General features: G+C 41.7%; 1 protein-coding gene across 1 annotated transcript in view; it reads left to right on the top strand.

The window, feature by feature from the left end:
* The window catches only part of LOC132384866 (potassium voltage-gated channel subfamily H member 4-like), a 217,383-nt gene extending 199,436 nt beyond the window's left edge, over positions 1 to 17,947 (top strand). The window contains exons 15-16 of the mRNA XM_059956468.1: positions 8,802 to 8,878; positions 14,937 to 17,947. Of these exons, the coding sequence (XP_059812451.1) occupies positions 8,802 to 8,878; positions 14,937 to 15,911 (1,052 nt within the window). The 3' untranslated portion in view covers positions 15,912 to 17,947. The remainder of the gene's footprint in view (positions 1 to 8,801; positions 8,879 to 14,936) is intronic.
* The last annotated feature ends 339 nt before the right edge of the window (positions 17,948 to 18,286 follow it).

The following is an 18,286-nucleotide window of genomic DNA, read 5'->3' as shown; positions in this document are numbered from 1 at the left end:
CCTATCTGATTTCATTTGTGTGAGGATCCAATTAAAAGTCCTTTTCTAGCATGCCTGATCATTGGAATCTCGGCACAGGCTCCTTGAGTATTGTTTCAGCATATAGAACACCTCAGCTCTGTGTCTCTGTCCTTTATTCCTGAAAATAAGACAGGGCATTAAATATTTTATAATATTAATCAAGTCAATTGAGATTTAACATTTATGGAATCAATTGTGGAATTGATATGATAAATTAATTTAGCATTACAGTTACAATGACATAAAGACTCAAATACAGATTATTTACCCAGCTACACAACTACCCTGATAGCATTAAATAACGGCTATGAAAGATGAATGCAATAACATAATTGGGTTTCAAAACTGTCTGATCTCATGTTACTATTTATTGTTAAGCACCAGACAAGAGTGCCAAGACCATAAATGCTAATTGATGGAGGAAAACTTACTTGTAGTGAGAATGCAATATTTTGTTTCCTAGGTGATTGCTGTACGACACAAAAGAATTGATCCAAAATACATTGCACTGCTCCTTGTCCACAAGTTAAGCAAGTGTGTTCATTTATTATAAATTCTATTTTACATAAAACTACAAGGAGAAATAACTGTCTGAAGGAATAATGCACATGTCAGATATAACAGTCAGTGCTATCGTGTCAGATCCAGTTGACTAATCTTTGTTGTTTTACTTGTTTGAAGCCTTTACTTCCCAACATTCCTGAAAGCAACACTCAACTAAAATTAATTGTCTGAAGTCAAAATCTGAAGTGAGGCAAACGTTCACAAACAAGAGAAAATCTGCAGATGTCCGAAATCCGAGCGACACTCACAAAATGCTGGGGGATCTGAGCAGTCAACGTTTCGGGCTGAAACCCTTCGGCAGCAAACTTCCATTTATTGACACACAAAATGCTGCAGGAACTCAGCGGGTCAGGCGGTATCTTTCGAGCAAAATGGGCAGCCGCCATTCCAGGCTAGATCCTTCATCTAGACTGGGTTAGTGCTAGTCCGGTCTCGACCCAAAACATCGACTGACCATTTCCCTTCATAGGGCCTGCTGAATTCTTCCAGCATTTTATGTGTGTTGCTCCAGATTCCAGAACCTGTGGTGTCTTGTGTCTCCCATTTATAAGTGGTTGTCATTTTGTGCGGTATGGTAACATTACATTTCATTATTTGATTGAGAAGCTTCTCTCTCATCCCTGCCCTGAAAATGAGGTAAAATTACAGGTCCTTCAGCCTGACCTGTTTTTGCCAGAAATTTTGCTCCAAGGAAGTCTCCTTCCAGTCTAATCATCAGCATAACCCTCTGACCCTCTTATTCATATGACTGACTGTCTTAAACAATGCAGAAACTGCTAGGGGAATAATGAGAGCCTGTCAGGTTTTCCTCGACATTTTCTTCTTCTGCTTGACACCTGCTCCACTCTACACCTCCTCCCAACAGTTGAACTGAATTTAGGAACCTACACTGCCTGGAGCCTTAACCTTTCATTAAGTGCTATTTCCATTTCCCCATCTCTATTAAACATTTCCACAAGTAATGATAGACAGAAAGATCGCTGGTTAAGCTGTTTTTGTGACCGCGCAATGTTGTAGCAGGCAAAGAATTTCCTCCTCTTAATGAGGAGTTTTCTAAAGATGCAGAGTGAACAGATTTAACATGTCTGTACATTCTTCAAATGTTTACTTTGCCTTAAAACAGCTCTCTTTAAAGTTAGGAAAGCGCTACTGCTCTCAATTTTTTGGCCAGATCATTACATCTCCTTAACTTGCAGGTCATGTTTTTTCACTAAGTCTCTTCAATAAATTTTTACCTCTGTATTTTCCTTCTAAAACTATCAGTGATTGACCAATAATTTAAATGGACCAGCCACATACAATCTGTACTTATAAGAGACTGGGTTTTCTGCAAAGAGTCACTCACTTCTTTGACTCCCCAAAGCCACAAGCTAGAAGTGCAATGGAACACTCTCCACAACACTTGTGATGTTGCACCTCATCTTCAATGCACCATGTCCACTACCTTAAATATTCACTCCATTCTTCTAGCAAGGCAACTTGCACCATTTACAAGATGCAATAACACAACCTGTCCAGAATCCTTTGGCAACGTCCTTGTTGACCTTGTTCCACTTAGAGGAACACAGGTAGCTGGCACATGGAAACACTGTCAGCTGCATATTCCCTTCCAGCTTGTACACCAGCTGGACTTGAAAATATTTCACCCCTTCATGACTGCTAACCAAAGTTTGGAAATCCCCTTCTAATAACACTCTGGGAATTCCCGCAGTTCTGATTGCACTGAAAGCAGCAATCTTTGAAAGACGATCGGTGACGTGCAATCTGATTGGCAATGGTCACAGCCTGAGAGGAAAGAAATAAGATTTAAAAAAAGAGGCCAAATTGCGCTAAAACTTATACTGAAGCTTCAGGTCAAAATCCTGCATCGGGACTGCGAATGGAGAGGGGTGATCACCAATTTCAAGAGGAGAGGGCAAAGGTCGAGACAGGTGATTGGTGGACTGGGAAGGGGTGAAAGATGACAGGTGGGGCAGGGGACCAGTAGAAGATGGCAGACAAAAAGGGAGAGGTAGCTGGAGTGAGGTGGGTAGAGGGAGATAGACAGGAACATAAAGGTTATCAGTGCTGGAGTCTGAATAAGTAAATGAGGTGACAATGAGAATCACAACCAAACATGGGGAGGAAGGAACCTATGAGTGAACACGCTGTGCAGTGGATGAATGGAACCTGGAAGGGGAGCCAACAAATATGCATGATGCAGAGCTGTGGGGGTGGAAAAATTGAGAGGTTGATTGGAAATGGAGGTGGACACACCGGAAGGAAGCATTAAGTAATCTTTCCCTTCAGCTGCTGTGTCTAACTCCATCCTTCCCTCCCCACATTTTGTACTGCCTATCTCCCCTCTCCTCTCTCAGTACTGATATAGGATTTAGACCATAAGATATAGGAGCAGACGTAGGCTAATCGGCCCATCGAGTCTGCCCCACCATTCAATCATGGGCTGATCCAATTCTTCCAGTCATCCCCACTCCCCTGCCTTCTCCCCATACCCTTTGATGCCCTGGCTAGTCAAGAACCTATCTTTCTCTGCCTTAAATGCACCCAATGACTTGGCCTCCACAGCCGCTCGTGGCAACAAATTCCACAGATTTACCACCCTCTGACTAAAGTAATATCTCTGTATCCCTTTTCTAAATAGACGTCCTTCAATCTTGAAGTCATGCCCTCTTGTTCTAGACTCCCCTATCATGGGAAATAACTTTGCCATATCTAATCTGTTCAGGCCTTTTAACATTCAGAATGTTTCTATGAGATCCCCCCCTCATTCTCCTGCACTCCAGGAATTACAGCCCAAGAGCTGCCAGATGTTCCTCATACAGGAACTCTTTCATTCCTGAAATCATTCTTGTGAATTTTCTCTGAACCCTCTCCAATGTCAGTATATCCTTTCTAAAATAAGAAGCCCAAAACTGCACACAATACTCCAAGTGTGGTCTCACGAGTGCCTCATAGAGCCTCAACATCACATCCCTGCTCTGATATTTTATACCTCAAGAAATGAATGCCAACATTGCATTCACCTTCTTCTCCACCAACTCAACCTGGAAGTTAACCTTTAGGGTATTTTGCACAAGGACTCCCAAGTCCCTTTGCATCTCTGCATTTTGAATTCTCTCCCCATCTAAATAATAGTCTGCCTGTTTATACACCATACACTTTTCAACATGGTATTTCATTTGCCACTTCTTTGCCCATTCCCCTAAACTATCTAAGTCTCTCTGTAGACTTCCTGTTTCCTCAACACTACCCACTCAACCACCTATCTTTGTATCATCAGCAAATTTAGCCACAAATCCATTAATTCCATAGTCCATATCATTGACATACATTGTGAAAAGCAGTTGTCCCAACATTGACCCCTGTGGAACTCCACGGGTAACTGGCAGCCAGCCAGAATAGGATCCCTTTATTCCCACTCTCTGTTTTCTGCCAATCAGCCAGTGCTCCACCCATGTTAGTAATTTCCCTGTAATTCCATGGGCTCTTATCTTGATAAGTAGCCTCATGAGTGGCAGCTTATCCAAGGCCTTTTGGAACTCAAAGTACACTCCATCTACCGCATCTCCTTTGTCTACCCTGCTTGTAATATCCTCAAAAAATTGCAGTAGGTTAGTCAGGCAGGATTTTCCTTACAGGAAACCATGTTGGCTTTGGCCTGTCTTGTCATGTGCCTCCAGGTACTCCGTAATCTCATCGCTGACAATCAATTCCAACAACTTCCCAACCACTGATGTCAGGCTAACAGTTTCCTTTCTGCTGCCTCCCACCCTTCTTAAATAGCAGAGTAACATACAATACAAATAATACAAATACAAATACTTTATTGTCACCAAACAATTGATACTAGAGCGTACAATCATCACGGTGATATTTGTTTCTGCGCTTTGCGCTCCCTGAAGTACAAATCGAAGTAAACATAATAAAAATTTAAGTTATAAATTATAATTAGAAAATAGAAAAGGGAAAGTAAGGTAGTGCAAGTTAGGTCCGGATATTTGGAAGGTACGGCCCAGATCCGGGTCAGAATCTGTTCAGCAGTCTTATCACAGTTGGAAAGAAGCTGTTCCCAAATCTGGCCATACGCATCTTCATTCTCCTGAACCTTCTCCCAGAGGGAAGTGGGCCAAAAAGTGTGTTGGCTGGGTGGGTCGTGTCCTTGATTATCCTGGCAGCACTGCTCTGACAGCGTGTAGTGTAAAGTGAGTCGAAGGATGGAAGATTGGTTTGTGTGATGTGCTGGGCTGGGTTCACCATCTTCTGCAATTGGCAATCATTGGCAATTTTCCAGTCATCCGATACAATGCCAAAATCTATCAATTCATGAAAGATCATTGTTAATTCCTCTGCAATCTCTCCAGCTACTTCCTTCAGAACCAGGGGGTGCATTCCATCAGGTCCAGGAGATTTATCCACGTTCAGACCATTAAGCTTCCTGAGCACCTTCTCAGTTGAAATTTTCACTGGACATACTTCACTTCCCTGACACTCTTGAATGTCCAGTATACTGCAGATGTCTTCCACTGTGAAGACTGGTGCAAAATGCGCATTCAGTTCCTCTGCCGTCTCTGCATCTCTCCTTACAATATCTCCAGCATTATTTTCTATTGGTCCTATATCTACCCTTGACTCTCTTTTACCTTTTATATTCTTAAAAAAGCTTTTAGTATCTTCTTTGATATTAGTTGCCAGCTTCCTTTCATAATTCATCTTTTCCTTCCTAATGACCTTCTTAGATTCCTTCTGCAAGTTTTTAAAAGCTTCGCAATCCTCTATCTTCCCGCTAGCTCTGGCTTCCTTGTATGCCCTCTCTTTTGCTTTTACTTTGACCCTGACTTCACTTGTCAGCCACAGTAGTGTCCTTCTTCCGTTTGAAATGTTCTTCTTATATCTGTCTTGCACTTCTCTCATTTTTCACAGGAACTCCAGCCATTGCTGCTCTGCTGTCCTTCTGCTAGTGTCCCTTTCCAGTCAACTTTGACCAGTTCCCCTCTCATGCCATTGTAATTTATTTTATTCCACTGAATTACCAACATATTGGAATTTCCCTTCTCAGATTTCAAAGTGAGCTTGATCATATTGTGATCATGGTTCCCTAAGTGTTCCTTTACCTTAAGCTCTCTTATCACCTCTGGATCATTGCACAACACCCAATCCAGCACAGCTGATCCCCTAGTGGGCTCAACAACAAGCTGTTCTAAAAAGCCATCCCTTAGACATTCTACAAATTCTCTTTCTTGAGGCCCAGTACTGACCTGGTTTTCCCAATCCACTTTCATGATAAAATTCTGCAATGATTATCATGACATTGCCTTTCTGACACACCTTTTCTGTTTCCTGCTGTAATTTGTAATCCACATCCCTGTTGCTGCTTGGAGGCCTGTATACAACTCCCATTTACCTTTACCATTTCTTAACTCAACACATAGTGATTCTACACCTTCTGATCCTATGTCATCCCTTACTAATGATTAAATATTATTTCTTATACACAGGGTCACACCACCCCCACTGCCTACTAACCTATCTTTTCGGTACACCATATATCCTTGGATGTTCAGCTCCCAATGGCAGCCATCCCCAAGCCACAACATCATACTTGCCAATCTGTAGCTGAATTTCAAGATGGTCCATTTTATTTTTTATGCTGCATGCATTCTTATGCTGCAAATATTACACTTTCAGCCCAGTATTTGTTGCTTTCTGTTTTAACTGCACCATGCCTCTATTGCCCTGTAACTCATCCCTCTGGCTGTGATTATGCTTCATCTCCTGCTTGTCCTTTCTATCATCTCTGTTGCATGCTATCTTTGATTTATTTCTGTTTTCCCCTTCCTCAGCCCTATCACCCCGGTTCCCATTACCCTGCCAAATTAGTTTAAACCCTCTCTAACAGCTCTATTAAACCTGCCCGCTAGGGTATTGGACCCTCTTGGGTTTAGGTGTAACCTGTCCTTTTTGGACAGGTTGTACCTCCCCCAGAAGAGTCCCCAGTGATCCAGGAACCAGAAGCCCTGCCCCCTACACCAGTCTCTCAGCCACACATTAATATGCCTGATCATGCTATTCGTGCGCTCGTTAGCACGTGGCACAGGCAGCAATCCAGAGATTACTACTCTGGAGATCCTGCTTTTCAGCTTCCTACCCAACTCCCTGAATTCCCTCTTCAGGACCTCCTCCCTTTTTCTACCTAGTCATTGGTACCAACGTGTACCAAGACTTCTGGCTGTTCACCCTCTTCCTTCAGAATACTCTGCACCCAATCCAAGACATCCCGTACCCTGGCACCTGGGAGGCAACACTCCATGTGGGCATCTCTATCAGGCTGACAGAATCTCCTGTCTGTTCCTCTCACTGTGGAATCCCCTATGACTACCGCATTCCTCATCTTCCTCTTTCCCTTCTGCACCACGGAACCAGACTCCGTGCCAGAGACCGGATCGCCGTGGTCATCCTCTGTCAGGTCAAAATATCCACAATTCTTCCCCCAAACCCTGACCAGATGTTGATTGACCAACAGTTCCTCCAGCAGATGATGTGTTTCTACAAATGCATTAGTTTTCTGATTGTTGTCAGAACTACATTCCAGGTCTTCATTCATTCTTCTAGGTTAGCATTCAGCCAGTGGTTTCCAGAGATCTAAAGTTCTCTATCTATGCTCCAGTAAAGTGACTTGGCTCAGGTGGCACTAACTAGGCAATGTCTCTTGTCCTACTTGTTAACTGCACCAATTTTTAATGTGACTAGTGGTTGGAGAAGAGGGAAGTCCTCGCCTATCCTTTTCTATGGTTCATCACATGAGACTAACGGGACTAATGGGAGACTGCTTCATCAAGAACCTTCATTCCGTCCGCCTCAAAAGGCGGGATCTCTCGGTGGCCACCCATTCCAATTCTACTTCCCATTCCCATTCCAACATGTTAGTCCTTGGTCTCCTCTACTACCACGATGAGGCCACACTCAGGTTGGAGAAGCAACACCTTATATTCCGTCTGGGTAGCCTCCAACCTGATGGCATAAACATCGATTTCTCAAACTTCTAGTGATTTCCCCTTCTCCTTCACCATTCCCTATTCCCATTTCCCTCTCTCACCTTATCTCCTCACCAGCCCATCACCTCCCTCTGGTGTCCCTCCCCCTTTTCTTTCTTCCATGGCCTTCTGTCCTCTCCTCTCAGATTCCCTCTTCTCCAGCCCTGTATCTCTTTCACCAATCGATCTCCCAGCTCTTTACTTCATCCACTTCCCCTCTCCCTGTTTCACCTCTCACCTGCCACCTCGTATTTCTCCCTCCCCTTCCCCCACCTTCTTATTGTGACTTCTCCCCTTCCTTTCCAGTCCTGATGAACGGTCTCGGCCCAAAACGTCGACTCTTTACTCTTTTCCACAGATGCTGCTTGGCCTGCTGAGTTCCTCCAGCATTTTGTGTGTGTTGCTTCTGATTTCCAGCATCTGCAGTTTTTTCTCCTGTTTGTTTCTAATAGGATAATGTTGCCTGGCAGGAACCCTTGGCAGTTCCCTAGCTCTCCCTTCCAAACCTCTGTTACCTTTTGAGATCAAGCTTGGAGTTTGGAATAGCCCAATCCTACTGGAACATCAATTCAAAATGTTTATCCATATTAAAATATTGAAATAAAGAAAACCTACTTAATAACTATAAATTAAGTACTTCTACATAGTTGGAAGTACATCTAACTGGAACAATGACACAGGAGGCTATATGGAAACTATAATACAGTATGATCACTTTAATCCAATAATTTACCTTTCCTGCAGAAAATCACCTGGAAGTTTTTTTCAGAATTTATAAAGTTAAAGATTGGCTTTATTTGTCACATGTACATTGAAACATTGAAAGGTAGAGTGGAATGTTTTGTTTTGCATCAACAATCAACACACTCCAAGGATGTGCTGGGGCGACCTGCAAGTATCACGCCAACATAGCATGCCCACACCTTACTAACCCTTTACTAACCTGAATGTCTTTGGAATGTTGGAGGAAACTGGAGGAAATGTATGCGGACACAGGGAGAACGTACAAACCTTTCAACGCTTCTGGTGATAATCTCAATTTCTGTCACAGGCAACCATATCAAACCTACCTTCTGTTGGCTCACTCTGATTTGTTTTCTCTGTTCTCCCCAACATCGCACCCCCCCCCCCCCCGCCATTGCTTTGCCCTAGGTACCTTTTAACAATACTGTCTTTTGTTGACAGCTTTATCTCAGGGGAATTCCACTGCAGCAGCTGAGGCACAGGAAATAAAGCTGAACATCTGCCGACTTAATCAGGAGGTAAAGTATGTGGGGAAACTCTCAAGTAATTCATGTTATATCAAGGCTGAGCTGCCATTGGAAGCAGGCTATTCAGAGTTCCAACATTGATATCCTGGTCATAACAAGAGGTACAGCATGGACAGAAGCAATGTGTTGGGAACTTGTCTTCTGATTACTCTCTCATCATCTAGGTACTGCATGAAATCTGAATGCACTTCATCTCCTTGTGGCATAATATTAGGGAACACTCATTGAGGAATTGTTGCAATTACTGAAATTATCAGTAATCTTGGGAAACTGCTGACTGGATAGTTTTCATCGTCACAAGCAATTCCCGGATTGCCATTCGGAGCTGTAGCAGTAAATACTGTGTGGGAAGCATCTTGCAGCTTCTGCCTGAAGCATTGTTTGTTCCTCCTGTCCATCTTGCACCTGCTAGCTTGAGGGTTTGGTAGCACAGAGGCAAGGTTACTGCACCAGCATGCAGAGATCTAGTCATAATAAGACATGAGTTCAAATCCCACTGTGACAGCTGAAGAGTTTAAAATCAAGTAATAAAATAAACCCAGGATTTAAAAAAAAGTTGTCTCCATGGTGACCAAGAAACAGCCAGCTTGTTGTTAGTAGTCTATTTTGTTATAGTCATAGAACACTACAGCACAGAAACAGGCCCTTCAGCCCATCTAGTCCATGCTGTACCCCATTGACCTGAACTCAGTGCATAGGCCTCCATACCTCACCCATCCATGTACCAATCCAAATCTATCTTAAATGTTGAAATTGAACCTGCATCCATCACTTCCACTGGCAGCTCGTTCCACACTCCCATCACCTTCAGAGTGAAGAAGTTCCCCCTTGTGTTCCCCTTAAACATTTCACCTTTCACCCTTAACCCATGACCTCCAGTTCTAGTGGAAAAAAGCCTGCTTGCATTTATCCTATCTATACCCCTCATAATGTGTATACCACTATCAAATCTCCCCTCAATCTTTCATATTTTAGGGGATAAAGTCCTAACCTGTTCAATTTTTCCCTATAACTCAGGTCCTCAAGACACAGCAATATCCTTACTGAACACCAACACCTTTCAACCTCACTATTTTCCTACTTTAAGATTTTCTAAAGCAGTGAAACATTTTGGATTTTTTTAATATCTTATCTAATTTAGAATAGGAACAGGTTCATCAGCGATATCTTCCTTGGTTAACCGGACAAAATGTAGGGATAAATTACTTTTGGAGGAAAAGGGAAGAAAATGCACTGTTCAACTAGGGAATAATCAGCTTTTTATTATATTGTAATATCTATTCACAAAAAACAATCAAACAGTCATGATTCACCTAAACTTGGATTTCATACTCACTAGCTGATAAAGAATCCCCCTTGGTCCAGTCCCTTCCCACCTGCATCCGCAATACTGCTCACACTCTCAATCTCCTCAACAACTTTCAATTCCCTGGCCGTGACCTCCTCATTTTCACCATGGATGTTCAGTCCCTATACACTTCTATCCTCCATCAAGAGGGTGTTAAAGCTCTCCGCTTCTTTCTCAACGGAAGAACCAACCAGTTCCCCTCCACCATCACCCTCCTCCATCTAGCAGATCTGGTCCTCACCCTCAGAAAATTTTCCTTCGGTTCCTCCCAATTTCTCCAGACGCTCGGGGTAGCCATGGGCACTCGCATGGGCTCGAGCTGCACCTGCCTTTTTGTTGGCTATGTAGAACAGTCCATGTTCCAAGCCTGCCCCAGTAATGCTGCCCAGCCTTTTCTCCGCTACATTGATGACCACTACATGCTCCCATGCTGAGCTCATCAACTTAACCAACTTTGCTTCTAACTTCCACTCTGCCCTTAAATTCACTTGGCCCATTTCTGACACCTCCCTCTCTGGAGACAAAGTGTCAACCGACATCTTTTATAAACCTACCAATTCCCATGGTTATATTGACTATACCTCTTCCTACACTGTCTCCTGTAAAACTGATACATAGTTCACTCATAAATGATAATAATTCCCTCATCTACGCCTCACCTGTTCCCAGGATATGGCTTTCCTTTCCAGGACATCAGGGTTGTCCTCTTTCTTCAAGGAATAGGGTTTCCCTCCCTCCACTATTAATGCCGCCCCCACCCACATCTCATCCATTTCCTGAATGTCCACACTCACCTTATCTTCCCACCACCTTAATAGTGATAGTGTTCCTTTTGTTCTTACCTACCACCCCATGAGTCTCCACATCTAACACATCATCCTCCACAACCTCCGCCATCTCCAAAGGGATCCTACCAGGAAACTAATCTTTACATGCCCTCCACCCCACCCCCCAACTTTTCATAGGGATTGCTCCCTCTGTGATTCCCTTGTCCATTCGTCCCTCCCACTAATCTGCATCTGCCCATTAACTTCCTCCCTCACTTCCATTCAGGGTCCTAAACAACTGTCTGTTGTGTCTGGCGCTCCTGATGCAGCCTCCTCTCCGTTGGTAACACCCATCATAAGATGGGCAATTGCTTCATCAAGCATCTCCACTCCCATCACCAAAGCAGAACTTCCTGGTGGCCAAACGTTTTAATTACGATTCCCATTCCCACTCTGACATGTTAGTCCATTGCCTCCTCTTGTACCAGATGAGACCACAATCAGAGCAGAGGAACAATGCCTTATATTCTGTCTGGGTAGCCCCCAACCTAATGACATGAATATCAATTTCTTCTTCTGGTAAAAAAATATTTTTCCCTCCCTCTTTCCTCTTCTTGTATTCACCACTTTGACCTCTTACCTCTCCTTACCTGCCTATCACCTCGCCCTGGTGCCCCTCCTCCTTCCCTTTCTCCTATGGTCCACTCTCCTCTCCTAGCAGATTCCTTCCGCTCCAGCCCTTTATCTTTCCCACCCACCTGGCTCCACCCATCACCTTCCAGCTCTTCTCATTCCTCTCCCCCCCACTTTTTTTTTATTCTGGCATCCTCCCCCTTCTTTTTCAGCTCCAAAGAAGGGTCTTGGCCCGAAACATCGACTGTTTATTCATTTCCATAGGTGCTGCCTGACCTGCTGAGTTCCTCCAGCATTTTGTGTGTGTTGCAAAAAATAACTAAAACCCCTTCACTTTCCAGAGCTTAATCACTGTAAGGTTCATCAAAAAGTCAGAAAGAATATTTTTCTCACCAATGTACAATTAATTTACATAATTTATATAGCATAGGCTTTTCTTTGTTCTAAAGTTTAAATACTATCTTTATTTACAATATGCACATTGAAACATACAGTGAAATGTGTCATTTGTGTCTGATTGTGTGCAATAGCATAATGCTGACCACTATGCTACCATGTTGCCCACATCGATCTCTACTGTTGATCTTCCCAATATATAAATAAAACACAATTTAACACAGTTCCTTCTCTTCATACTCCAGATAAGGTTTTTCCAAAACTAGAAATTAGTTTTAGTTTTAAAATAAAGCCATTACAATTGGTGGCATGTATATAAACACAAAAAAACCATATAAAACAAGAACTCTAACCAGGGAAAACTAAGAAACATTAGAAGAAAAATACTGCCTATGTTGGAAATACAACAAAAACTGAAAATGGGGAAGCACTCAGCAGGTCAGGTAGCATCAGTGGGAGAGAGCTTTGAGATCTTGTGGTGAATTATTCCAGACCTTAGTCAGTACACTACACCCTTGGTCTGAAATTCTGAAGCAGACTACATTGCACCTAAGTACATATCTACTACTACCTATTGGGAAATAAATCCCTAGGCAGATTATTTTTCCAGCAACAAGAACCAAAGTGTGTACACCAGCAGTTTCCTATATATTCCTATCCTTTAAGTCAAGAGTTCTGACATCAAACACATAAAACAGCCAAACCACGTTACAATTCTGAAGGAGGGCTGAATTGTCAGTGGCGTCATCCTGCAGAAGAGAAAAGGAACTGACACACCTGGTTAAACAGATATTTGAGAAACATCCTATTATGCAATTTAATAAAATGTGGCCAGTTTTATTCCTCCGCCAGCACTCCCTTTTACCATTCTCATCGGTATTTTTGTGTTCTGCATACGTCACTCTGCAATAGCGTGTCAAAGCAGAAGATGTTCAAAACACTCCACACAGCAGCAGACGTCCATGAAGGAGAAATGCAGTTAATGTTTCAAATCAATCATCTTTTGTTAGGACGTTCTTGGTTGGTTGATTTGTTAAGGCAGAGGTTTGGTCCAGAACAATTTCTTTGTTTTGAACCATGCATGATTGGAGAAAAATTAATTTCGTTAGAGTGCAAATATAAAAGTTGGTTTCATTTTCCAACATATTTTTTATATAATGTCTTCTTACTAATTTACTCCTGAAGGCATTGACTCCTAACTGGATACAGTTATTCAGGTATGTTTGAGCACACATTGTGAACGTCACCCGGCTCCTCTTTGATTCGTTTATTGGATGTGGGTTTCTCTGGCTGGGTCAACACTTACTTCCCATCCTAAATTAACATTGAGTTGCTTGTTGAGCCATTTCAGAAGTCAATTGAGAGTCAGTACATTACGCTGTGGGTTTGGAGACACAGGATGATAACAGTAAATTCTTTTCTCAAGAGAATACGAGAGATCTTGTGCGGCTATAATGACAATCTAATGGTTATAAAATCATCAATAACTTTGTGTTCCAAATTTAATTTACTGAATTAAATTTCCCAGCTGACAAGATGAGATTTGAAGTCATGTCTCAAGTTAGTAATGCAGCTCCTGGTTAATTGATCCACTGACATTACCACAGCACTCCTATTCTTCATTAAGTTACACCAGTAGGACAGTTACACAGTCATTGAGTCATGATGAGGACTGCCTGTTTTTTTTTTGTTTCCTCAGAATTAAATTTGTTACATGTTCTTTTCATTTGTTTATTAAAAAATCTGCTAATATCACAAAGATCAATGATCAACCATTCTGTATGTTATGCTTTGTCTACATGGTTTAGGTATGGCATTAGATTAATGAGCCTAAGTAATGGTGAAGGCTGTACTTCACCTTCCAGGATGCAGTGCAAAAAACTTCACTTGCATGGGTGGTTATTTTGCAAACTCCGACACAAGGCATTCAGCCAGCATTTGCCCCAGAGCGATGCTCATTTATGGCAATGTTAACAGGCAGATTGCCTCAAAGCGAAAAGAAGATTAACAGAACTTAATGAGTAAGATTGCTTGAGTGTCTGGTTTATTGCGCTAATTATATTTAACAATTTCACCCACACAGCAGAAAGAAGTCGAAAAGTTGACATTTTCCACTTGTTTGATGGCAGCTTCACATATGAAGTCCCATGGAGAAATCATTAGTACTGTTCACACAGCAGAGCATGCCATGGAAGATGCTTCAGAATTCTAGAAATATGAACTATTAGTTCAACATATGCCACTTTTTTGAGTAGGGAAGAGATTATTCTCAGAAGTTTCTTAATGATTTTGGACAATATCTCTGCTGCCTACTTACACCAAATAAAAATCGAATTTATGTAAAGTAGCAGAAATATTGCAGATTTATTATCCTATTCCACTAATTTTCTGTTCTCCATTTCCAATGATGTTCACTTATTATTGAAAAACACTCCCACAAGTACTGTTCATCCTCACTAGGTCATTATAGAGCAGGGGTGTGGTCAGCCTATTATAATTGAACCTGGTGCCAAATTGTGCTGCAGTTTCTAATTCTTCCACATTGTTCTGATGAAAAGCAAGAAGATGAAGAAAACAAACTTAAATCAGTTGATATGGTGGCTTATCATCATCTATATTTTGAATTTATTGTGCGTTTTATGTATTTGTGCAATGCCATTTGTGGCATATTGTTTAAGCCTATAATTGTATAATCCAAAATCTAGACATGCTAATACTTCATACCTATTGTATAAATAGGTACTACTTTGTGGTAAATTAATTTAGTATTGTCTTTTTATCATTTATCAGCTTTGTTTTTTTTGTTAAATGTGGATCTGCATTATAATTTCTACAATAACTACTTGAAATAAATACAACAGAACCATTCAGCTGACAAGAACATGACTTGTTTATTTATTTGCAGATGAATAATCTAAATCAGGAGGTATCTCATCTCGCCAAGGAGCTTCATCATATGATGCACCTTCTTCAAAGGCAAATGTCTGCTCAGCAGTACACACCTGCAATGGCCTACGCACCATATGGTGTCTCCATGGCTTCTTCTTCATCTCCTTCTACTGATAGCAGTGGGAATGAGTGGCAACCAAGATGCTCACATTCTTTACAGCAGTCTACTCTTCATGTGCAGTCTGGACCATTTCCTATGGCTCAGCTCAGCCGAAGCACAGAGGTTCCCAGCTCATGGAATTACAACAGCCATTCAGCTACATGCTATCCTGGAAGCTCTGTGAGGGCAACAGTGTCATGCCAAAGGACAGCAGATGTGGAGCTTCATCCAGTGCTGGACTGCTTCCATGCAGTCTCAAGTCCGGTGGCATCCTTTCATTATCAGGTGACTGTGGGAGATCAAAGAGAGAGCCCATTGACTCTCACAGACATAAATCAAAATCTTACTCAGTCAGTTGCTGCCTCTCCAAACGTTGCTCGGCCAGTCTCGCTGCCAGTGAGCAGTGGCTCCAAACCTGGACGACAAACACCAGTCTCACAAAAGCCCACTTTTTCAACATCACCAAGCCCTTGTCACTCTCTCTGTCTTCCTTCAAGTTCACACAACTCTCCTCTGATCACTGCAAGTCCAGGTCGATCCGTACCGAGAACTTCAGGAGCCATGCAACCCACAGAGAACTCTTCGCATGCTGTCACAATCTCTCCCTCTACCAGCCCACTTATTTCTATCATTCCAATGCCTTGCCAGTCTGAAAATGTCTCTCTAAATGTTGGCCAGTCCTTCTCAGTGATTCCCAATCCCAATCACAACATTTTTGGTTCACCAAGCTCCAATCAGTGTTTTCCCACTTCCACAGTTACTGGCTTGAGCTCTATGGAGGATCTGATGGATATGAACTCGGGAGGTACAAACGATGAATGTATATCTTGAGGTCAAGTAGTTTCAGAATTGATTCAGGGACTCTGAGAATACATTGCAAAGGAGCCATATGCTCTGGAGGAAATTTCCTTAATCTTGTGTTACTCATATCTGTTGAGCAAATGACATGTTTTGGGAAATGAGTTTTAAACTGATTATTTGGGCTCACAAGTTGTTGAGTTTCATGGCTGGCTATCCTTGGGCATGAAGTAATTTATATTGGGTTGCATTCACCAAGATACAATTCAAAGGTAATGAATGACAGGAACAGAGAATCAGGAGTATCAAACTGCAAATCAATTTGCCCTTTCCTAGCCCGATGTAATAAAACACAATGTTAGGCTATTGACAAGAGTAATTTGCATTTGAATAAGGAAGCGTTTTGCAGAGATAATGTTGCAACAACCTGAGAAATTAGTTTAATTTACAGTGGAGGTTCACAGAAGAAGGATTTAACTTCTTCTGATCTTGAACAATATCTAGAATCAGAAATATCTGAAGAAAAACTATTTGATTTGACAAAAAAGAAAGGCACATGAAGGTGAACTGGTGCCACAAGACAGGAAAACTGTAGCTATGAAGAAAGGTTGGATAAAGTTGTGCTTTCTTTGGAACAGAGTGGGCTGAAGAGAGACTATAACTAAACTGCATAAAATTCTGAGTGGTCTACAGTATAGACTAAATAGGGAGGACTGACTTCCATTTAGCAGAGTTATCGAAAAATGAGACTTGAATTGGTAGAAGGATGAGAGGGGAATTGGGAAAAGCATTTTTCACCCTAAAGGTGAATGGCCTGAGAAAGCAACTGTGACTGAAATCCTTGAAGAGACCTGACCCATAGGGCTAATAACCAAATGCTAAGAAGTGGATTTACACCGGGTGGCTGTTTTTGACCAACACTGACATGAGGTGCTGAATGGCCTTGTTCTGCTTTGTAAGTTTTCCATCATTCTCAGAAACAGTGCGTCACTGAGTGGCAGAACATTCCAACAGGGTAGCCAGGCGCTGTACCAAGAACACTCAGTAATTGAGAGTAGACCAGGGAGGATATGCCAGCCTAAACCACTCTTACCAGCTGATCATAGTCAGTAGAGAATTGAGACAGAGTATCTGCTTCTACTATTTTGAAAATTGTACAGGTTAGCCAGAGAAAAAAATATATATATATAATGAGAGTTCCACATAACACCTTTCTGGAAGAGGTGAGCAGGCTAAAATCAGGAACATCTGAATCTCAGGGTTCGTGCATTAGTTTATTTGAACCCATATGATAAATAAAACCTGGTTAATATATTTTCCATATCTAAACCTATATTCAGTTCATGTTGGTTGCTGGTTTCTGTATTGGCTGGCATTCAGACACAGCCAGCTACTACAGATAGATCAGCCAAACCTTACACATGCTGGTGAAGAAAGGAAGGACAAGTCCAACGACACCCGAGAATCCAAGGTGGGAAGGCCGAGGAGCGTCAGTATCTAGTTAATCTGAATATGTGGTAATCCAGAAACTCTGGCTTCACGCATTGGGACATATGTACTATGGTCGGACTCCACCTCTAAACCAAAGGAATCACGTAACATTTTCTGTGTAGCCAGTCCAGAGAGCAATCAGGATACAACTACTCTGAAAAAATATTAAACACTGAAGAGGCAACAATGCAAAGCTTTCTTTCATGTTAAAGAAGACAATTGAATGTAAATTATGATGCATTTTTAAATGTACCCAGCGTGTTTTTTATGTGTTATATTCACCTTCCCATAAGTGCAAAGACCGAGGGATTCTTCCCTTCAGACTGCAGGGATGAACAACACATTGTCTTAATGTCACCATTTTACTTGCATGTTAATATAGAGACAGCTGTCTTGTTAAACTTCTAACTATTGTATTCTACACAAAGTTATATTTCTACTCAACCCTTTGAAGTTCAACTTGTGTTTCTTGCTATAAGCAGAAAATTAAGAAGTCGACATTCTTATCTTGATAAATACATTTCCTTTGTGTTGGTAATTTCACATCTATATTAATTTATAATGAAAGCATTCTTGTTGTTATGAAGAAAGGAATTTTATTAATGCTGTCACACTGAAAAATAAAGTTTGTGCTCACTGGGTTAAAGGAGCTGACTTGTCATTAGAGTAATGTTTATAAGGAGGCTAAATTTCCAAAGAACGTCCATGTAATTGACGAGTGATTCTAGTGTAGTCAAAATGCTGGTTCTAGATCAGTGGTTCCCAAACTTTTTTGGGTTACCACTCCCAGACCACATCTCCAATGCCCCCCCTTTCCCTTTCCAGCCACTACATAAAGACCATAAAGAATTTTGATTTACAACACATAGTGAAAGAAAATAGGAACTACAAATTCAAAGCAGTGACAAATAATTGCA

This window comes from Hypanus sabinus, chromosome X1 (assembly GCF_030144855.1).
Source record: "Hypanus sabinus isolate sHypSab1 chromosome X1, sHypSab1.hap1, whole genome shotgun sequence".
In the NCBI taxonomy this organism is placed as follows: Eukaryota; Metazoa; Chordata; class Chondrichthyes; order Myliobatiformes; family Dasyatidae; genus Hypanus; species Hypanus sabinus.
Note: the sequence above shows the minus strand (reverse complement) of the source record. Positions and strands in the feature narration are given on the sequence as shown.